This window comes from Falco biarmicus, chromosome 7, assembly GCF_023638135.1.
Source record: "Falco biarmicus isolate bFalBia1 chromosome 7, bFalBia1.pri, whole genome shotgun sequence".
NCBI lineage: Eukaryota > Metazoa > Chordata > Aves > Falconiformes > Falconidae > Falco > Falco biarmicus.
In genome coordinates, this window is record NC_079294.1 from 30027434 (window position 1) to 30044719 (window position 17286).

General features: G+C 45.6%; 1 protein-coding gene, 1 long non-coding RNA gene and 1 pseudogene across 2 annotated transcripts in view; all 3 read left to right on the forward strand.

Moving 5' to 3' along the window:
• Positions 1-308: 308 nt before the first annotated feature.
• Positions 309-4466, forward strand: LOC130152425 (uncharacterized; annotated as a pseudogene).
• A 3246-nt stretch (positions 4467-7712) lies between these two features.
• KCNK13 (potassium two pore domain channel subfamily K member 13) overlaps positions 7713-17286 on the forward strand; it is an 81501-nt gene continuing 71927 nt past the window's right edge. The window contains exon 1 of the mRNA XM_056345848.1: positions 7713-8362. Within this exon, the coding sequence (XP_056201823.1) occupies positions 8026-8362 (337 nt within the window). The 5' untranslated portion in view covers positions 7713-8025. The remainder of the gene's footprint in view (positions 8363-17286) is intronic.
• On the forward strand, positions 12899-15317 carry LOC130152369 (uncharacterized). The gene is made up of 3 exons (XR_008822964.1): positions 12899-13651; positions 13848-13935; positions 14119-15317. It is a non-coding gene; the product is annotated as an uncharacterized LOC130152369 (long non-coding RNA).

A 17286-nucleotide genomic window follows, 5' to 3' on the forward strand; every position in this document is an offset into this window, starting at 1 on the left:
GTCCCAGAAGGTGAGCTAACAATTAATGGACATGTATCTTTAAATTATGAAGAATGTGATTTATTAGTGTTCCATATATGAGTGTTTCTGATTTTGCCACAGAGTGGTTTGACTAGCTCTGAGGCATTACTGCTTAAATTCCAGCTGGAATTTTTCAGTTTCCAGGAACTTGGCATGATTTAACTTCAGCTTTCCAGGGCTCAGATGAATGTAGTGTCAGAAGGTCCTTCCAAAGCCCATTGGTGGGAACCAATAAACCAAGTGATCAGTTCTGCTAGGAAAATTCAGGAAATCTTTCCGACACAGCTATGACCCAAGGCAACTCGGACTGTGGTATAAGCGTGGAAGTGGAGCACTGCTGGTGGCAGAGGTGGAGGTAAGAGTGAAGGGTGGGGGTTTGGTTTGCCGGACAATATGTGGTGTTGGGCAAACTAATGGTTCAAATCAAGGTCGAGTTTGGTTGAAACAGATAACGTGTGTAGTTCTAACTGTCTAAGCAATGCTCTTCCAGAACTGCAAGGAAAACTTGTTTTGAAGAAACTGAAGACAACTAAAACTCCAGGGTGGCAACAGTCTTTTGCAGTCAGTCCTGTGCAACCCAAACACAGCTGGGCTTCATGACATACTTGAGCTGGACAGAAGGGTCTTGAAAAACCTTTGGCCAGGAAATGCTATTTAATAACAATTTTCTAGATGTGCAGCCTCTTGGGTGCCAGGACAGACCTAAGAATACTTCTTAACTGTCCAAATAAAATTTTAAATTTTTTCTTGTGCAGAATATTTTGAAATTCCATTTTTCATGCCACCCTAATATTTATTTTTTATTATTTCATGTCAGGGTCCCTAGCATTTAGAAGTGAAACTGAATAAAGAGAAGGAGAAAACAGAGTAGTCCAAGCCACAGCAGAATGTCTGACATGTAACTGAATTTGACTCTGGGATCTTTGGTTAAAGTGATATTTAGGTGTGAGACCTGTGTGCTTCTTTATTTTTAAAAGGTAGTTAAAATTTAAAAAAAATAGGAAAAAAGCAATAGCATTATACAAGTAATTGTTATTCAGTACAACATCTTTTTTACTCAATAAATTGCTGATTAATTTTTCTTGTTGTTGCTGAGAATGAATCTGTTCTGGTTCCCCTTCAAAAATAAGTGCTTTTCAGAATTTATTGTTAATATATATTAGTATGTGCTGGTGCAAACAATGTGCATGCATTTCTGCAGTGCTGCTAATTAGGTTGTAAAGAAGGAAGTTGTGCATTTTTCTGTGCCTAAATCGTTCAAACAATTTGATCAAGCCCTAGCCAATTTTAAGGGCTAATATAATTGCTTACGTTTTGTAAAAGCTCAGCTGACTCCTAAGCCCCAGCTGTACAAGGTCCCATACTGGGGTTATAAACCATGCGTCACAAACATCACAACCTGGAAGGGAAGTGAACTCTGCAGAGCTGCCATACACCCTGTAGGAGAGATCAAGGTGGACGACTAGAAATGTGGTTACACAATGGCACTTCAATATTGGACTGCTTTGCTGTAGCCATTAACATAATAGGATAATAAAAGTTTACTCCCTCCTGGAAAAAGGAAGGAAACTTGGTTGTTGCTTATGATTCTGAAAAGGTTAAATCTTCTGTCAAGGGCAGTGTAGCATTTGCAGTTTCTTATTGGAGTCACATAGTAAAACAATGATCTCATTTTGGTTTGCTCAAGACCATGATACAGTGATCTATTTAGAGTCTTTTCACCATACTTGAGATTAAATCCAGCATCACAGAAGGTAAAAAGGCATAGAAGGTACCATGCATTTTGTTCCATGTTAGGTGTGCAAATGTGCTACGATATTATAACTGTGTCATTTGGTGACCTTCCCAAACGTTTCAACATGCTTTTTTCAGCAGTTACTGATATGTTAATTCCTTGTACTTTCTTCTGCTAAGGCTTACTATGGTTTTGATATTCCAGACTGTCTTCCAGTAAACAAATATGAATACAGTAACAGAAATAATTGCACAAAAAATCCAGGTAAATTATAATTACTAGAGAGATGTGATACCAAGAACTGAATATTGAAATCGGTAGATCAATGTCATATATAGATATTCAGTGTGACATGCTCTGGCTACCCAACGTGTGTATTTGAAAAAGCTAGAATGGAGATGTAATGTTCTTTATAATGCTAGATGCTACCTAATCCCATAGGTATTTTTACTGACATCGGTAAAGTTGCTGACATTTTACAGCTGCAGAATTAATCACTGTGACCCAGGATGTCAGAAATTTAGCAGAACACTGACAGTAGTCACACCATTCCCTTTCTCTTACCTCCGAGCTTCTTTTAATCTGAGCAACTGTAACTGGCATCCTAAAGGGCAAAAGAAAGAAACACAGCAAAAAGCACTGGAGACTGAAGGGAGATGTGAAAGTTCAGACAAATAAGTTCCTATGTTAATCAACAGTCTCTATATCCTTGGCTTTTTTTCTTTTTGTAATATACTCTTTTCTGCTTCTCCACTTATCAAGATTTTATCTCTGTTCAGACTATTTCCCAGTACTGCTTTCTAAATGTTGCTGCAGTGCTTTCAAGGTATTGTGACCCCATTGTATTAATCAGAATAAAAAGTTCATCCTTTAGTTGAAAGTATTTTCCATTGCTTAGAACGGAGGACTGCAAGCGGGCTCCTGGATTCTTTTACTAACTCTGTTCTGACTTCACACTAGTTGATTCGTGTGTCTCTGATTCTCGCTTAACATGCAAATCACTACCGGACACAGTTCTAGCATGAATAAACAACTTTGCTCTGAATTGTGGTTGGTTGGTATGCAGTCTGGAAAACTAAGCTATCAACTCGACCAGGTTTTTCTTACCTGCTGAAATGCTGAAAGATAAACAGCATGCAAATGCAAAGTGGCTTCCAAAAGTGGAAGTTGTTCTTAAGGACAGCTCTCGAGCAGTCCCTTGTAGGGGCTTTTAAGCCCTGTCTATCTGCCTCACTCTCCCAATTGTAAAATTTAATTTCCAAATATATTTTAAAAAAACCCCACCTATAGGGTATTCTCTAAGTATAAATGAAATATTGTCTTCCTCAGGTAGACTGGAATACAATTATCTTTATCAGCCACGCTTTAGTAACTGATGTGAAAGATATGGAAAAAGTTTTCACATTTCTCATTCCTGAGAATCTCTTTTATACAGCAAGGCTCAGTTGTCTTTACTGCTAAGTGTCTTCTGCTTTGGGAGGGATGTGCACACTAGATAAAGGCAAGAAGCAACATTCTGGCTGAACATGAGCCAGCGGTGTGCCCATGTGGCCAAGAAGGCCAACAGCGTCCTGGCTTGTGTCCGAAACAGTGTGGCCAGCAGGACTAGGGAAGTGATGGTCCCCCTGTGCTCGGCACTGGCGAGGCCGCACCTTGAGTCCTGTGTCCAGGTTTGGCCCCTCACTGCAGGAGGATGTAGAGGTGCTGGAGCGTGTCCAGGGAAGGGCAATGAGGCTGGTGAAGGGTCTGGAGCACAAGTCCCATGAGGAGCAGCTGAGGGACCTGGGGCTGTTTAGCCTGGAGAAAAGGAAACTCAGGGGAGACTTTATCGCTCTCTACAGCTCCCTGCAAGGAGGTTGCAGCGAGGTGGGTGTGGGTCTCTTCTCCCAAGTAGCAAGTGATAGGACAAGATGAAATGGCCTCAATTTGCACCAGGGGAGATATTAGGAAATATTTCTTCAGTGAAAGGGTTGTCAAGCATTGGAACAGGCTGCCCAGGGGCACGGTGGAATCGCCATGCCTAGAGGCATTTAAAAAAAAATAAATGTGTAGATGTGGCACTTAGGGACATGTTTAGTGGTGGACTTGGCAGTGTTATGTGAACAGTTGGACTCGATGATCTTAAAGGTCTTTTCCAACCTAGATGATTCTATGATTTTTTACTTCACATTCAGTAGGACTCCCCCAGAGATACAATCTCTTTGAAACTCCTAGCAAAGCAATGGGGATGTTGAAAAGTTTAGCGTATTCTAGATGCCCCAAGTGTTACACATTCATGAGGTTTTGGAATTTTTTTCCAAATTAGTTTGTTAACATCAAGGTTATTAAGTTCCAGAAGAAGATTTGTTCAGCATCAAAGGTAACAGAAAGCTGCTTCCTTTGCCTCTCTAGCAATATGTTTTATTATGTATAAAATTTGCTCAGGAGTAAATTGCAGCTCTCCTATAGCAGCTCATAGATAAGCAGTGTATTTTATTTAAGTGTACCACCTTATCACTTCCAAAGGAGATGTTTAATCAAAAAGTACCAACACTATCAACAAACGAGAGTAAATCTCTGTGTGATGCTTCCAAGTAATTTGCTGATGCATTAATAATAACTCTGTTCTGACCAGACATTTGTTGGTAATCGTTACTAGGGTGCTCAGTGACTGTAGTTTTGTTACAGAATCCCAGAATCATGGAATTGTGAGGGTTGCAAGGGACCTCTGGAGATCATCTAGTCCAGCCCCCTGCTAAAGCAGGTTGTCCTAGAGCAGGCTGCACATAGTTGCATCCAGGTGGGTTTTGAATGCCTCCAGAGAAGGAGGCTCCACAGACTCTCTGGGCAGCCTCAGAGTAAAGTTCTTCTGCACACTGAGATGGAACTTCTTGTGTGGCAGTTTGTGCCCGTTGCCCCTTGTCCTGTCACTGGGCACCACTGAAATGAGACTGGCCCCATGCTCTTGGCACCCGCCCTTAAGATATTTGTAAATATGTTAATTACAGGGTTCTCATTTACCATTATCAACAGAACTAGTAAAGACACTGATTTTTTTTCCTATTATTTACAATCACGCTAAGCCTCACCACCACCAGTCTCTTTGTCACGAAATACCTGCACACATAGACACTAGGGAGCTGTGTGCTGCTGGTGCTGAGGGGTAGGTAGGGCACATGTAGCAGGTTTCGTGATAACGATGCCACCAGGGACTGTACTGAGGTTAATGGCAATGCAGTGTTTGTGCTCACAAGGTGTTAACTTTGGTTTGGAGTTAAACATCAGCAACAGGTTTAACCATTTTTTTTTACCTGAAATGAAAAGCTATTTTTTTTTCCTAATGCCAGTGAATACATTGCTTTTCTTTATTCAGCCTTGCTTAAATGCTCTTAATGGGTGACTGCATCATTACACTGTCTGTGCTTTCCACACACTCCAGTTTTTCCAGCTACCTACCCAACAACAATGGAATTAATGACCTTTTATACAAGAAAGTATTCTTTAGAATAAGTACCTTAATTAAAACAGAGGAAGTAAAGGAAGAAAAGGAGCTTAAAACAATAAAAGGTGCCACACCTGTGATATTTGACAGCCACCTTCTCATTTTCCACTTCAGGATTCCAGTCAATATCAGCTCACACTTTCTTGATCCCTTAACAGTAAGCATGTCCTTAAAAAGCTGCTTTCTCAAGAGGTTAAATCACAGCACATCCTTCAGTGTTTTAGTTTGGTGAAGATCAGGTTTGACAAATTAAGGGAAGTTGCCATTTTTGATATCCAGTGACACTAGTACACTTCATTGTCATTCAAAACCATGCCAGATGTTCTTATCTGCATTAATTCTTACCTGCTCCCCCTACACCCAAGACCAACACAAGAATAACTTTTCCTCACTAACAAAATAGTATGTAAATAATAGGAGGAGCTCAATAGCCTTGAATAATTTTCCCGGGAAAATTCTTGGGATAATGTGATCGTTGTTCACATTCCTTTGGGCAATCACATTGATGTCATGGTTTTTAAATGATAGAAGTAGACTGCCAACCTTTTTGATGTATCCTTCTCCAAAACAGGCATCCAACACTAGCCAAAGATGATACACCTCAGATACACCTCAAACACACCTCAAAAAGCAGATCAATAATCACATGTTGTAATGGCAGTTAAAGTTCCTGTTCCCACCGCGCTATTCCAAGCCACCCAAGGACAACTTTGATGGATGAAGACCTCAGTGTGGACTGAGGGTGCTCAGTCAGTTCTGCCTCTGCTGGCTGCGAGAGCACTCACTGAGAGCCATCTTTCTGGCAAAGCAGGGAAATACAGGGGTGTGGTTTTTTTCCTCTAATAGTAACTATCAATAGTTTTTAAGATACACCAGCATTTTTTATGGAAGCATGTGGTTACCTTTAGCACTTGGCACAGAGTGTGGTTAGTTTGACTGGCATCTTGTCTTCCTCTTTTTTTTTTGGCTGTGTAATGTCTTCCAGTGTTGCTGCTAATTTTAATTGCCATATGTCAGTCTATGCTGCAGACTAATGAAAAAGGAATAAAATCCTGCAACATGATGTGTTCTGTATTACCTACGAATAAAACAAATAAAACCAATGGGAATAAACAAAGGGGAAGCGTGAGTCTCATTCATCCTCGGCTGTTGCTTTGCTGTGCGATGTGAGGAAGTGACTTAGCTTTCCTCTGTGCCTGGTGCCCAAGCAGATGCGCTGCCACGCAGCTGGTGATCCTCCCTCGAGCACTGGCACAGAGTTGCCCGCAGCCCCCTCCCAGGGCTCTGACCCGATACCTGAATACGCCTCAGGCTGAGAGACCACCAGTGACTCTTACACTGAGCGTGTATGATTGTGCACCGCAAAGGGAGATTTCTAACTGCTAAGACCTTAGTGTTAGCTCCCATTGCTTTTTAACTGCATTTAACTGGGGGGGAAGAAAAAAAAAAAAAGGTAGTTGTTGTAGTAATACCTCATTAACCTGCTTTCTAAAATTAAAAGTTGTCTTTCACTAGAAAGAAAGAGTGTTTATATACTGATATGTTTTACAGAGCTGAATTCTAGCTCTGAATGATTTTAAAGTAGAATTCATCACTGTAGTAATTGCCAGATATTGCAGAGTTTAGCTTTTTTTCCTTATAGTAACACGGATTTTTCCAGAAGGTTTGGATCGCGAGCTCTTTGCCCCTGAGAACGATGCGTTTTGAAGCCACACCGCAGCTGGAGAGCTGCCTCTGCCTTCCGCGGCCCTCCGACTGCCCGATTCTGGAGGACGGAGACGCCACAACCTGTCGCGACAGCAAGCGGTGGCCAGCCCTGCCGAGCGAGAGGTGCCCTCTTTTGGCAGAGGGGGGGTCATTTGTGTAGCTTCGATAGCAGGGGCACCTCATCGGCCGCAGGTGTTTACTCCGGGGTCTGTGAGAGGCCCCGTGCCCGCGGCGACCCCAGCGGACGGGGCGGACGGCAGCCCCGACGGGCGGGAAGGCGGCGGCCGCTGGCGGGGCACCCCCCGCCCCTCGGAGAGGCGGAGGCCGCGGGGCAGCCGTCCTCCGTGGGCCCGCCCCGCCAGGTGCCGGCCCGGCCCGCCCTGCCCGCAGCGCCGGCGAGACCCTCGAGGCGGCGGCCGCGCCTCTGCTGAGGGGAGCGTCCCTCCGGGGCGCGGCGCGGCGCGGCCACGGCGCGGCCAGCCCGGAGCTGGGGGCCGCCGCCTCCGTCGGACCGGGGCGGAGGAGCCCCGCGCCGGCGAGGGAGGGCGGCGGGGCGAGCTGCCCCCCGGCGACCTGCCGCCGGTCCCGCCTCGCCCCCCCCCGCGGCAGGCAGGAGGCGCCTGGCGGTGCCTGTCCCTGCGCCCCGCTCCGACGTGCTTGGGGCGGGGAAGGAAGGGGATATGAAACCGGCGGGGCCGGGAGCCCGGCGCGGGGCGCGGCGGGGCTGAGGGGCTCTGCGCGACGCGACGGGACGGGACGGGACGGGGCGGGACGGGACGGGACGGGCGGCTCCCTCGCCCGCAGGATGCGCCGCAGCCCGCAGCCCGTCCGCCGCGGGGCCGTGCCGTGCGCGGTGGGGCAGTGCCCTGCCCCCGGGGCGGAGGTGCCGGACGGCTCCCGGGAGCGCCACTCGCCGCCGCCGCCGCCGGGCACCGCGGCACCCTGAGCTTGCGGCCGCGGCCCTGCGCACGCCTGGCGGGCGGCGCCGTGATGCCCGGCGGCGGCGGCGGCAGCGGCGGCGGCGGCGGGAGGGCCCCGACGTAGCGTGGCGGCGAGGCAGCCCGGTCCCGCGGGGCGGAGGATGGCGTGTCGCGGCGGCTGCTGCTCCAGCGCGGGTCGCCTGAACGCGGACAACGCGCGGTTCCTCCTGCTGGCGGTGCTGATCGTGCTGTACATGCTGTGCGGCGCCGCCGTCTTCTCGGCCATCGAGCTGCCCACGGAGCGGGAGGCCAAGGAGCGCTGGGAGGAGCGGCTGGAGAACTTCACCCGGCGCCACAACCTCAGCCGCGCCGAGCTCCGGCACTTCCTTCGGGAGTACGAGGAGGCCAGCGTGGCCGGCATCCGCGTCGATGACATCCGGCCCCGGTGGGATTTCACCGGCGCTTTCTACTTCGTGGGTACCGTCGTTTCCACTATCGGTGAGCGGCGGCGGGGCGAGGGCGGGCGGGGATGCGCAGCCCCCTCTCCCCTTCCCCGGGCTTCAGCGGGCTTCGTGCCCGTGCCGGGCAGGGTCCTGTCCCCTCGCTGCTCCTTTGTTCCCTCCGCCCACCGAAGAGACGCTGCGGGGGGAAGCACCGCGCCGCGGAGATGAGACGCGCCCCGGGCAACGGCCCCCGGAGCGTGCGGCGGCCGGCTGCCCTCCCCGCTCCCCGGCCAGCTGCCCCCCACCCCGGCCGGCTGTCCCCCCTCCCCTGCCGGCTGTACCCTCGCTCCCCGGCCAGCTGTCCCCCACCCCGGCTGGCTGTCCCCCCCCCGCTCCGGCCGGTTGTCCGCCCTCCCCTCCCGGCTGCACCCCCGCTCCCCGGCCGGCAGCCCCCCTCCCCGGGGCTCGCTTGCCTAGCAGAGCAACTTGGCCTTGGCATGCGGTGGCAGATTTTGTGGGAGAACAGTCGCGCCCAGAGCCGAAAGCTTTAAACAAATGCTGTATGTCTTTAAATGCTGGGAAATCTTATTATAGCGAATCTCAGATCGGGAGGTAGGTGGCTTCGTAGGTTGTGAGCTCGGAAGGGACCTTTCTGAGGATCTAGTTAGTTCTTAATGAGAACCATAAAATAGGGTTTGTAGCGTCCAGCTACAAAGCATGCAACTTGGAAATGTTGGGTTCCAAACCACTCGGCTTTTTGCTCTTCTGGCTTTCAGAGACAAAATCAACCAGTGGGTGGGCGCTGCTTATTTCGTTTGGGAATAAACCCGAGTTTATTCAGGTTGAAGGAGCCTTCGGGAGGAAGGCGATACTGAATAGAAATTCCGAGGGGGCTTACGAGAGTACATCAAGATGCAGAGGGACAGCACCAGGCACTGACATACGCACCCCAGGGAGTCCATGGGTGTCAACAGAAAGGCTTCCTTCGGGCAGCTGCGGGCAGCTGAAAGCCTGGAGAAACAGACCTTTAGCTAAAGACAGGCGATGTTGTGTGTGTTTACCACTAGGGCAAATGGAGTCACTGAATCTTGGTAATGCTATCTCCAATGCACATCAGTCTTCCTCCACGTTTGAAATGCACACTGAGGAATGGTTGGTTAATTACCGACAGCAATTCTTCAGGAAATCTCCGTTAACACTCGTTCCCTGACAGAGTTTTGAGATGCCTTGCTTTATGCAGGACATGTGAGAGTTTGTGCTGCAGGTTGTAGAATACCTGATGCTTTCCGGTGGTTCTGCTCAGCCTGTCCCTAACACTGAGTTTCTTAGGTCTGCAGTTAATTTTATCGTGAAAGATGCCATCACACTAGTTTTATATTTCCTCGGGGCATCAAGATTTGGGTGTTTGTGTCCTTAGACCTTGTCTGTAAGGCCAAGAACTATGCTTGAATGTTCTGCTGAACTGGTAATTTAAAATAACTTCTAACGTTGTTAAACCCATTTTTGCAAACTGTTGTAGCCGTTTGGCATTGTAACATCTCCTGTAAGGTGTGCTTCTTGTATGAGCAAAATACATGTTGATACTAACCTTTGCTACAGTCACAGAATCGTAGTAAAGAGAACTGGGACCAGGTCTCCAAAGTGCACCTGGTCCACCTCTGTTACCAGAGGAGGACAATTATATGTGACTTCTTTTTACCTAATAGAAGTTTGGCCAAGCTGCCATTTTGAACCTGCACTGTTGGAGATCCCACAACTTCCACAAGGAATCCAGCCTTGTGCATTATTATCCTCACTAGAAAAAAAGGTTTTCCTGATGCCTACCTTACTGCAGTTCAGTGACTTGCATTTCTGTCTTACCATCCTTCATACCCAGAGAATGGCCTCTTAGGTACTCAAAGATCATTGTCATGTGTCCTTTCAGTCTTCTCATTCAGAAAACCCCAATGTTGTAACCCCGCTTTGCAGTGATACAGTTACTTCTCATATATTAACTGATGCCGGTAGTTCTTAACATTCATATTTATCATATATAAATGAGATTGTAGAGGAGAGAGGGGTATCTGTGGTCTTACTAACTGTAGCTGCTTGCAAACACAAGCATCCACTTACCCACTCACACTTTCTGGTAGTTTCTCAGGCTTGCTGATTTCCATAGCCCACAATTTAGAGCTCCATCAATGTTTCTGAAGAAAATATCCTTGAGACCCCTTTTGCTTCAGATTGTGTCTGCTCTATAGACGTTGGCAATTTACATCCTGTCCCTTCTTTTGAACTGGCATGGCTTTTTCTCAGTCTTATCAATGGTGTCACTTTCTGGGTGTGTTTTATCAATTGCATCATTTTTTCTTAATCCCGTCAGTGGCATTGCACTCTTTCAGTCATATCAGTGGCATCCCTCTTTCTTAATCTTCTCAGTAGCATTGCTACTTTGTGAGACTGTGGGTTTCAGCTCTTGATCTTAGCTTGTGCTGCAGGCTGGGCTCTCCAGACGTACACAAGACTTGTGCTTTGGCCAGATCCCCTCAGCTGTGCCATGCAGGAGGGTTCTCCTGCAGGCTCTGCAACCACACGCTCATTTTTATGAACTGTATTGGGGTCCTAACAATAGGGTTTGTTTTATGCATCTCAAATCAAGATTTTTGCTGTCTTGTCAGCCCTTCCCAAATGGTCCACATCTTTCATGCCCCAGTATAGTGCCCCAAAGTTTATGTATTACTCCATCTTGTGACCTTGCTAGTTCTGAGGAAAGTGGAAGGATTATTCCATGTGGTTTTCAGTCTATACTTCTGGTGGCTTTTCTACATTTCTACAGCTAAATAGAATTTTGTGACTTCAGCTAAAAGCACTTTTTCAGGAATGGGTGCTTTTATGGCATATTACTAGTATCAGCTAACTTTCTACACTCAGCACTATGTGCTGGTATAGGAGCTTTTGATTTAGCAGGTAAATTATTGTAAAAGCAGTCATCTTTTATTTCTTTCGTAAATTTCTTTTTTTCTCTTTGGCATAGAGGAAATTATTTTGCTACTCCACCAGCATAAATATATTTTTTCTGCAGTCAATAATGCAAACCTAGACACTTTGATATACCGCTAAAGAATCACTCAAAAGTTACCTGTAGCATCTACTGCTTCCTGTACTTTAGCTAGAAATACCATCATGTATTTTTGCGTTTCAGAGGAAAGAAGAGAGTTTTGCGATATCCAAGGGAATAACACTGTCTTTTTAATTAAGATTCACATGAAATGTTTTTCACATAGGTATCAGAGCATGGTGTCAGTGCTTCAAGTCAAGAGGTCAAAACTAAATATAACCAGCCTAATTTTATTTGTCAAGAAAATAACAAAGCTAAACAGAGCTGAACTAATAAGAAATAAATAGTTTGTCTTTTCTTAGTTTACTAATTTAGAGTTCATTCCATAAAAGGGTTTATTCCTATCAGTACTCAGCCTGTAACTCCAAATTTTAATATGTCTTTTGGACTCTGTGTAAGCCATTATGGAATAAACGCCACATGTTTGTCATGGTCAGACCAGGCTGGATGGGGCTTTGAGCAGCCTTGTCTAGAGGAGGGTGTTGGAACTAGATGATCTTTAAGGTCCCTTCCAACCCAAAACATTCTATGATCCTGTGATCTATTATTCTGTTTTATTTAGTATAAAACACACTGCCCATGTAATTACTATTAATGTTGTTTTGAGGAGTGGTGGCAGGGGTTGTGCCAGGGTTGCTAGCTAACTAAAGGGGAAGAATACATTGCAACTAACGATTGTGCTCTGGGACACGTATGCACTGTCTGCTTATTAACTAATGCTCAAATTGATGATTTTTGGAAGGTGTGACCCAGCACTAATGCTACTATTAGAAATGTAGGAAGGTAGCGACAAATACCTGCCCTACTGGGACACTGTAGACCAGCCAGGAGGTGATCCCAAGGAAAAAGATGGGGTTGAAGCCTCTCCATCCCATGAAGGCAGATGCCTAAGTCTAACCTGCAGAAGGAGACCACAGGTGTGTATTGGGCTCCTCCATAAGCCCACTTTGGTTTCTGATCAGCCCTTTGTCACATAGTGTAGTGTCCCTTTTGCTTAGAAATTGGGTGGTAGTAGTGCTGTCTCAGGACGCGAGAGATCAAAGCAACTTCTTTCTCAGCAAGGACTTGAAGCAACATCCTCGTGTCTCAGCAGAGTGCCCTTACCACCGGTCTGGGGAATATTTTTAAGCCAGGATTCTCGGTGTTTTCTGTTGAAACTCATTTACTTTGCAGAGACTGATAAAATATTCTGCAGACTAGAAAGTACAAGCTAAGTCCCGATTTGCACTTCAGTGAATGTTTATTTGGTTTATAGAGGCGGGTACAGCATTTGGTAGGCTCTGGGTGTTCAGCAGCATTAGACTGTAGGGTTGCAGTCATCAGCAGGCACTCTTGATACTGAAGGACCTCTGTGGTACCTTGTGACAGTAGTGCCTCCAAGAGGTAGGGAGCTGCTGCCCAGGTGTCTGAAGATCAGTGCATTGGATCGCTGCCTACCTTTTGTGACAGACACCTGGGCACCCTCAGTTCCACTGGAAATAGGTGGACACTGGGATATTTGCAGCATCTAGATCCTCCTCTGCTCTTTGAAACCATTGGAAAAAACCTGTTACTGACTTCAGTTGCGTCAAATGAATGATTTGTCAATGCCTCAAGACACCCTTATCTCATGAGCAGCTATTTTTCTTTGAATAACTTAAGAACGTTGAAAGGACTGTGTTTCCTTTTTCTTTTAAAAAAACCCCACCTATGCTCACCCCAGCCCATATTATGATCTTGATTAAAACCTGTTTATTTTAACTGTAAATGGCACAAAATGTATCTTGTCATAAAGGCACAGCCTGAAGCAACTCCTCAAACTGGCGTATGATACAGCTGCCCTTTTCACGGGGTGATGGAGGTTGGAGAGGGTCTCTGCAGATCCTCTGCAGATGCTCTAGTCCAGCCTGCGCTCCAGGCGGGGTCAGCTGCAGCCAGCTGTGCAGGGATGTGTCCTCCTGGGGTCTGGGTATCTCCATGGACAGTCCATAAGCTCTCAGGACAACCTGTGCCGGTGTTCAACCACCCTCGCAGTAAAAGAGGGGTTTTTTCTCCTGTTAAATGGAATTGCCTGTATTTTCAATTTGTGCCTGTTGCCTCTTGTGTTTTTTCTGTGTGAACTGTTCACGAGCAGTGAGGTGAAGGAGGAAGTTGCATCATCCTCACAAAACAAGGCACATTTTCTGGAGAAATTGTCAAAATTTGCATCCTTCTTCTCTGCAAGAAGCTGCAGCATGTTGGGCCAGAGGTGTAAAGTCTTCTTGCAAGGTGAGAAAAGAGATTTCTCCACTGATGCATTACCTGAGGCCAAAGAGGTAAAATCTCCTGGAGTGACAGGTGAGGTGTTTACCACAGAGTGACAAGCAACAACAGAGCCTATTGTACAGAAGGGGTAGAAGGAGTCACAGCATCTTCTTCAAGCAGCTTAGAGAGGGTTGCTGACAAGAGCATTGTTTGCTGACAGGGATATCTGCATGGTGTGAGGCAGCTGCACTGGCCCTGTTAGAGCAGTCTGTAATGGCATGAAGGAGGGAGTGCTGACCAATGTCGGAGTAAGTACCTGTTTCCTCATTTTCACCTGCGTAACTGCAGTACTTACTACTGAGTGGAGTTACAGCTGTGCAAGAGAAAAGTGTGCATGGGGATAATGCCCAGCAAACCACCAAGGTCATTAAAACCAGAGAGCTGGGCTACTGCTTGTAGCCTTGAGATTACCCTGTCTTTACCATGTGTAGAGTGAACACAACTGCACTGAACGATCCACCTGAGGCCAAGGACCAGGCTTGCTCCTGGAGTCACAGAGACCAAAGGATGTGCCATTGCCTAACCATACTGAGCTATTTGAACTTGTACAGCACAAGGTACTTTGTTCTCCTAGCTAACGTTTTTCTTCTTTAAGTATTGTTTACGCGCAAGCAGACCTAATGATTCCAAGTGACCTGCTTCAGCCACTGAGCCATAACCACAGCTCCGTAATCCCAGGTGGGACAAAGAGATAAGCTTACAGGAGCTAGTGTTCCCTTTTTTGTAGATTCATTCAGTTTCTGGGTTTTTCTAATCATAGACTCTGGTCTTCTCTTGCTTCTTGGTGAGCTGATGCTTCAAGGAAGTTGTGCATGTGCAGAAAGCGTGTCCTGCCATTTAGAGGAAAGCAATACAAGTAGAATCTTTTAGTTGTGCTTGAAGCTGTACCCCTCATTCATTAATAAAGTGTGTCATCTCGCTGCTTCACTTTATCCAGGCCAGCAGTGAGAACAGAACTATTCTTTGACTGAGAGAGGCTAAGCTCATTGTTACGCCCATAAAGTCTATTGTCATTCTTGTCCTTGAATGTCAGTTGCCTAGCTGCGAACTTTGGAAGACAGCATCAGACCCTGAATCCTGTCCTGAATGCAACCCCCTATAGATTTGATTTTAAAGAGATCCATCTTTTCCTTAAAAACAGTGGCATGCAGCTGTTGAATAAAAGCATAGTGATTAAAGTTCTGCCACAAGAAGGGGAGTTTGGGTTTCAGGTCCCTGCTTTGACCACAGCTCTCACATTCTGCCTATTCTTGATAGAGGCTACATTTAGTGGAGGGCAATGTGTACATAATTTTAAGTTTTATGGATCCTTTACTGATTCCAGGATGCTTTTCACCAAGGCTGCTGTCGGTGATGGAGACATTCCTATGAGGAAGAACTTGTTCATCATGGGGGCTGTTTCAGACACCCTGCTGAGCTGCCTGCCTTTCCCTGGTACCACGTACAGTACCAGAGCATGCAAGGACTGGATTACATTCCTCGAGCCACTAAGCCTCTGAGTCCTTTCCTGGATATAAAGTAGTTTCTGTCATCTTGCCATACTCACCAGCAGAAGTGCAAAGATTGCACCACGCTGTTCAGATTCTCTTTAAGATAACCACTTACAAATAAAAGATTTAGTTCCAACGAGCTCTGATGAAGGTAATGTATTGATGGTTTCCCTGCTTTCTCCTATTGTGGAGTGACCAGGAGGATAGGAATACTCCAAATATCAGTGCAGGTCATGATTGCTTAAGTTAGTGTGACACATATTCTCTTTTTTCCTTTGAATCTACCACATCCTGCAGTCTCTGACTTGACAGGCGTGGTCCACTTACACCCTGAAAAGATGGGGTACAGGTTACCGAATGTCACGTCTGCTGTCCTTTCCTTTTTGGCATACTTTAAAAATGATAATTTTTTTCCAGGATGAAAAAATATTCAAAGATCTCATAGTTTCAGTGCAGAAAACTAGAAACTCTGATGAGCATAAACATTATGCAAGAAACAGCTTCTTAAAAACGTAATTGTGCTAATTAATGTATCAACAACTTCATTGTGATAATTTAAAAGTGAAAAGTGCATTTGGCTGAGTAACTAACATTGAACAAGGAGATGAAGTTTAGAAGAGAAGATCTTGCTTTGAAATATTTCAGAGATGTATGAGAAACAAAATGAAAAATAGTTACACTGATTGCTTTGGAGGCTGTTTTTTTCAGAAGGTATTGAAACAATCCTGCTGGCCTACATTGAGTAAACAGGGTTTGGGTTTTTTTTCAAAATAGTGTAGCATTTGCATTAAGAGGACTGCAAAGGGGATTTTAATTAAAGATAAAAAGTGTCTCACCCAATATATGTCTTAAAATTGGAGCTACAAAAGAAAGAGGAACAACAAGACTTGCCTGATGCCAACAAGAGGACACAGCAGCCATAAACAATGAAATTAGAGGCAGCGAAGAACAAAATTTATTTGACATGCAGGGAGCTGGCAGTGAAGAAAAAAACCCCACCAAACAAATTGGGCAAAAATGTTCCTCTCTCGTTTTGATATTTGGAGAAGAAAGTTTTGTCTAGTGTATATTAAAAAGTCTTTCATTAATTATAGGTCATCTTTAAAATGCATTCTAATACTCCTGCATTGACAGCCCTGAGAGCCTGAAAGATATATATGCTGTGGGAGGAGGATGGGACTGTTTCCCTTCCCTTGGCTTGGGAGGGTGCCTCAGCAGAGGCTTCTCTAGAGCAGAAGGCGCCTCACTTCTGATTCCCATCCTTCATCGCCACCCCCTGCCCTGCTTTGTTCTGTGTTTGCCAATAAAGGCTGCTTAGGCTGATGCTTGAGGGAAGTTGCAGGTAAACTGAGGCCATTTACTTGCTTTACAGAGACTACCAAGTAGTTGTCAACTCACTTTAACTTGTAATTGCTACCAACCTAGGACTGCATCTGTTAATAAACTAGAACATTCCCCACCTTTGAAAGACTTACATGCTCAAGTAAATGGGTCACTGTAACTTTTACTGAAAGCTTTCTGTAATATATGACAGATCTGTATAAAGCAAAGATGTAGGAAAAAATGTGAAAAGGATGACAGTGGTTATAATGACAGGATGGCCACCAGCCTCTGCTATCTGCAGAACAAAGTTGAAATATTCAAAGAAAGCAAACCATGTCATAGAAAGGAAGTATAAAATTAAATCAGCCTGGAACTTCTTTTACAAGCAAGATCTAAAAAGGTACAAGTGTGATAGCCTAGCATGTTCTGTCTTGGATACTGGTTAAAACACAAGGAAAACCATGTGGCTGTAACACACAAGGTTAGGGGAAGGGCCAGGTCAGTTCTCCTCCGTAAATTTTCTTGTTAGTGCCAGAGTCTTCAAGTTATCCAATTTTACAGAAGATAACTAATACAGGTCAGATAAATTAATATGCCCTAACGTGTCTGTTCCTCTTCCCTGCCTGGAAAAAAAACAGCTGAGATGCTGAGTGCAAAGGTAGATACTAATACTATTGGAGTTGAAATTTAGGTCTTCTAAATCCCACCCTAGCAATCTAAAGATGGGAACCCAGGCAGTAGCAGAACCAAATCAGCACACCAGATTTGATTTTAGCCTAGTTTCAA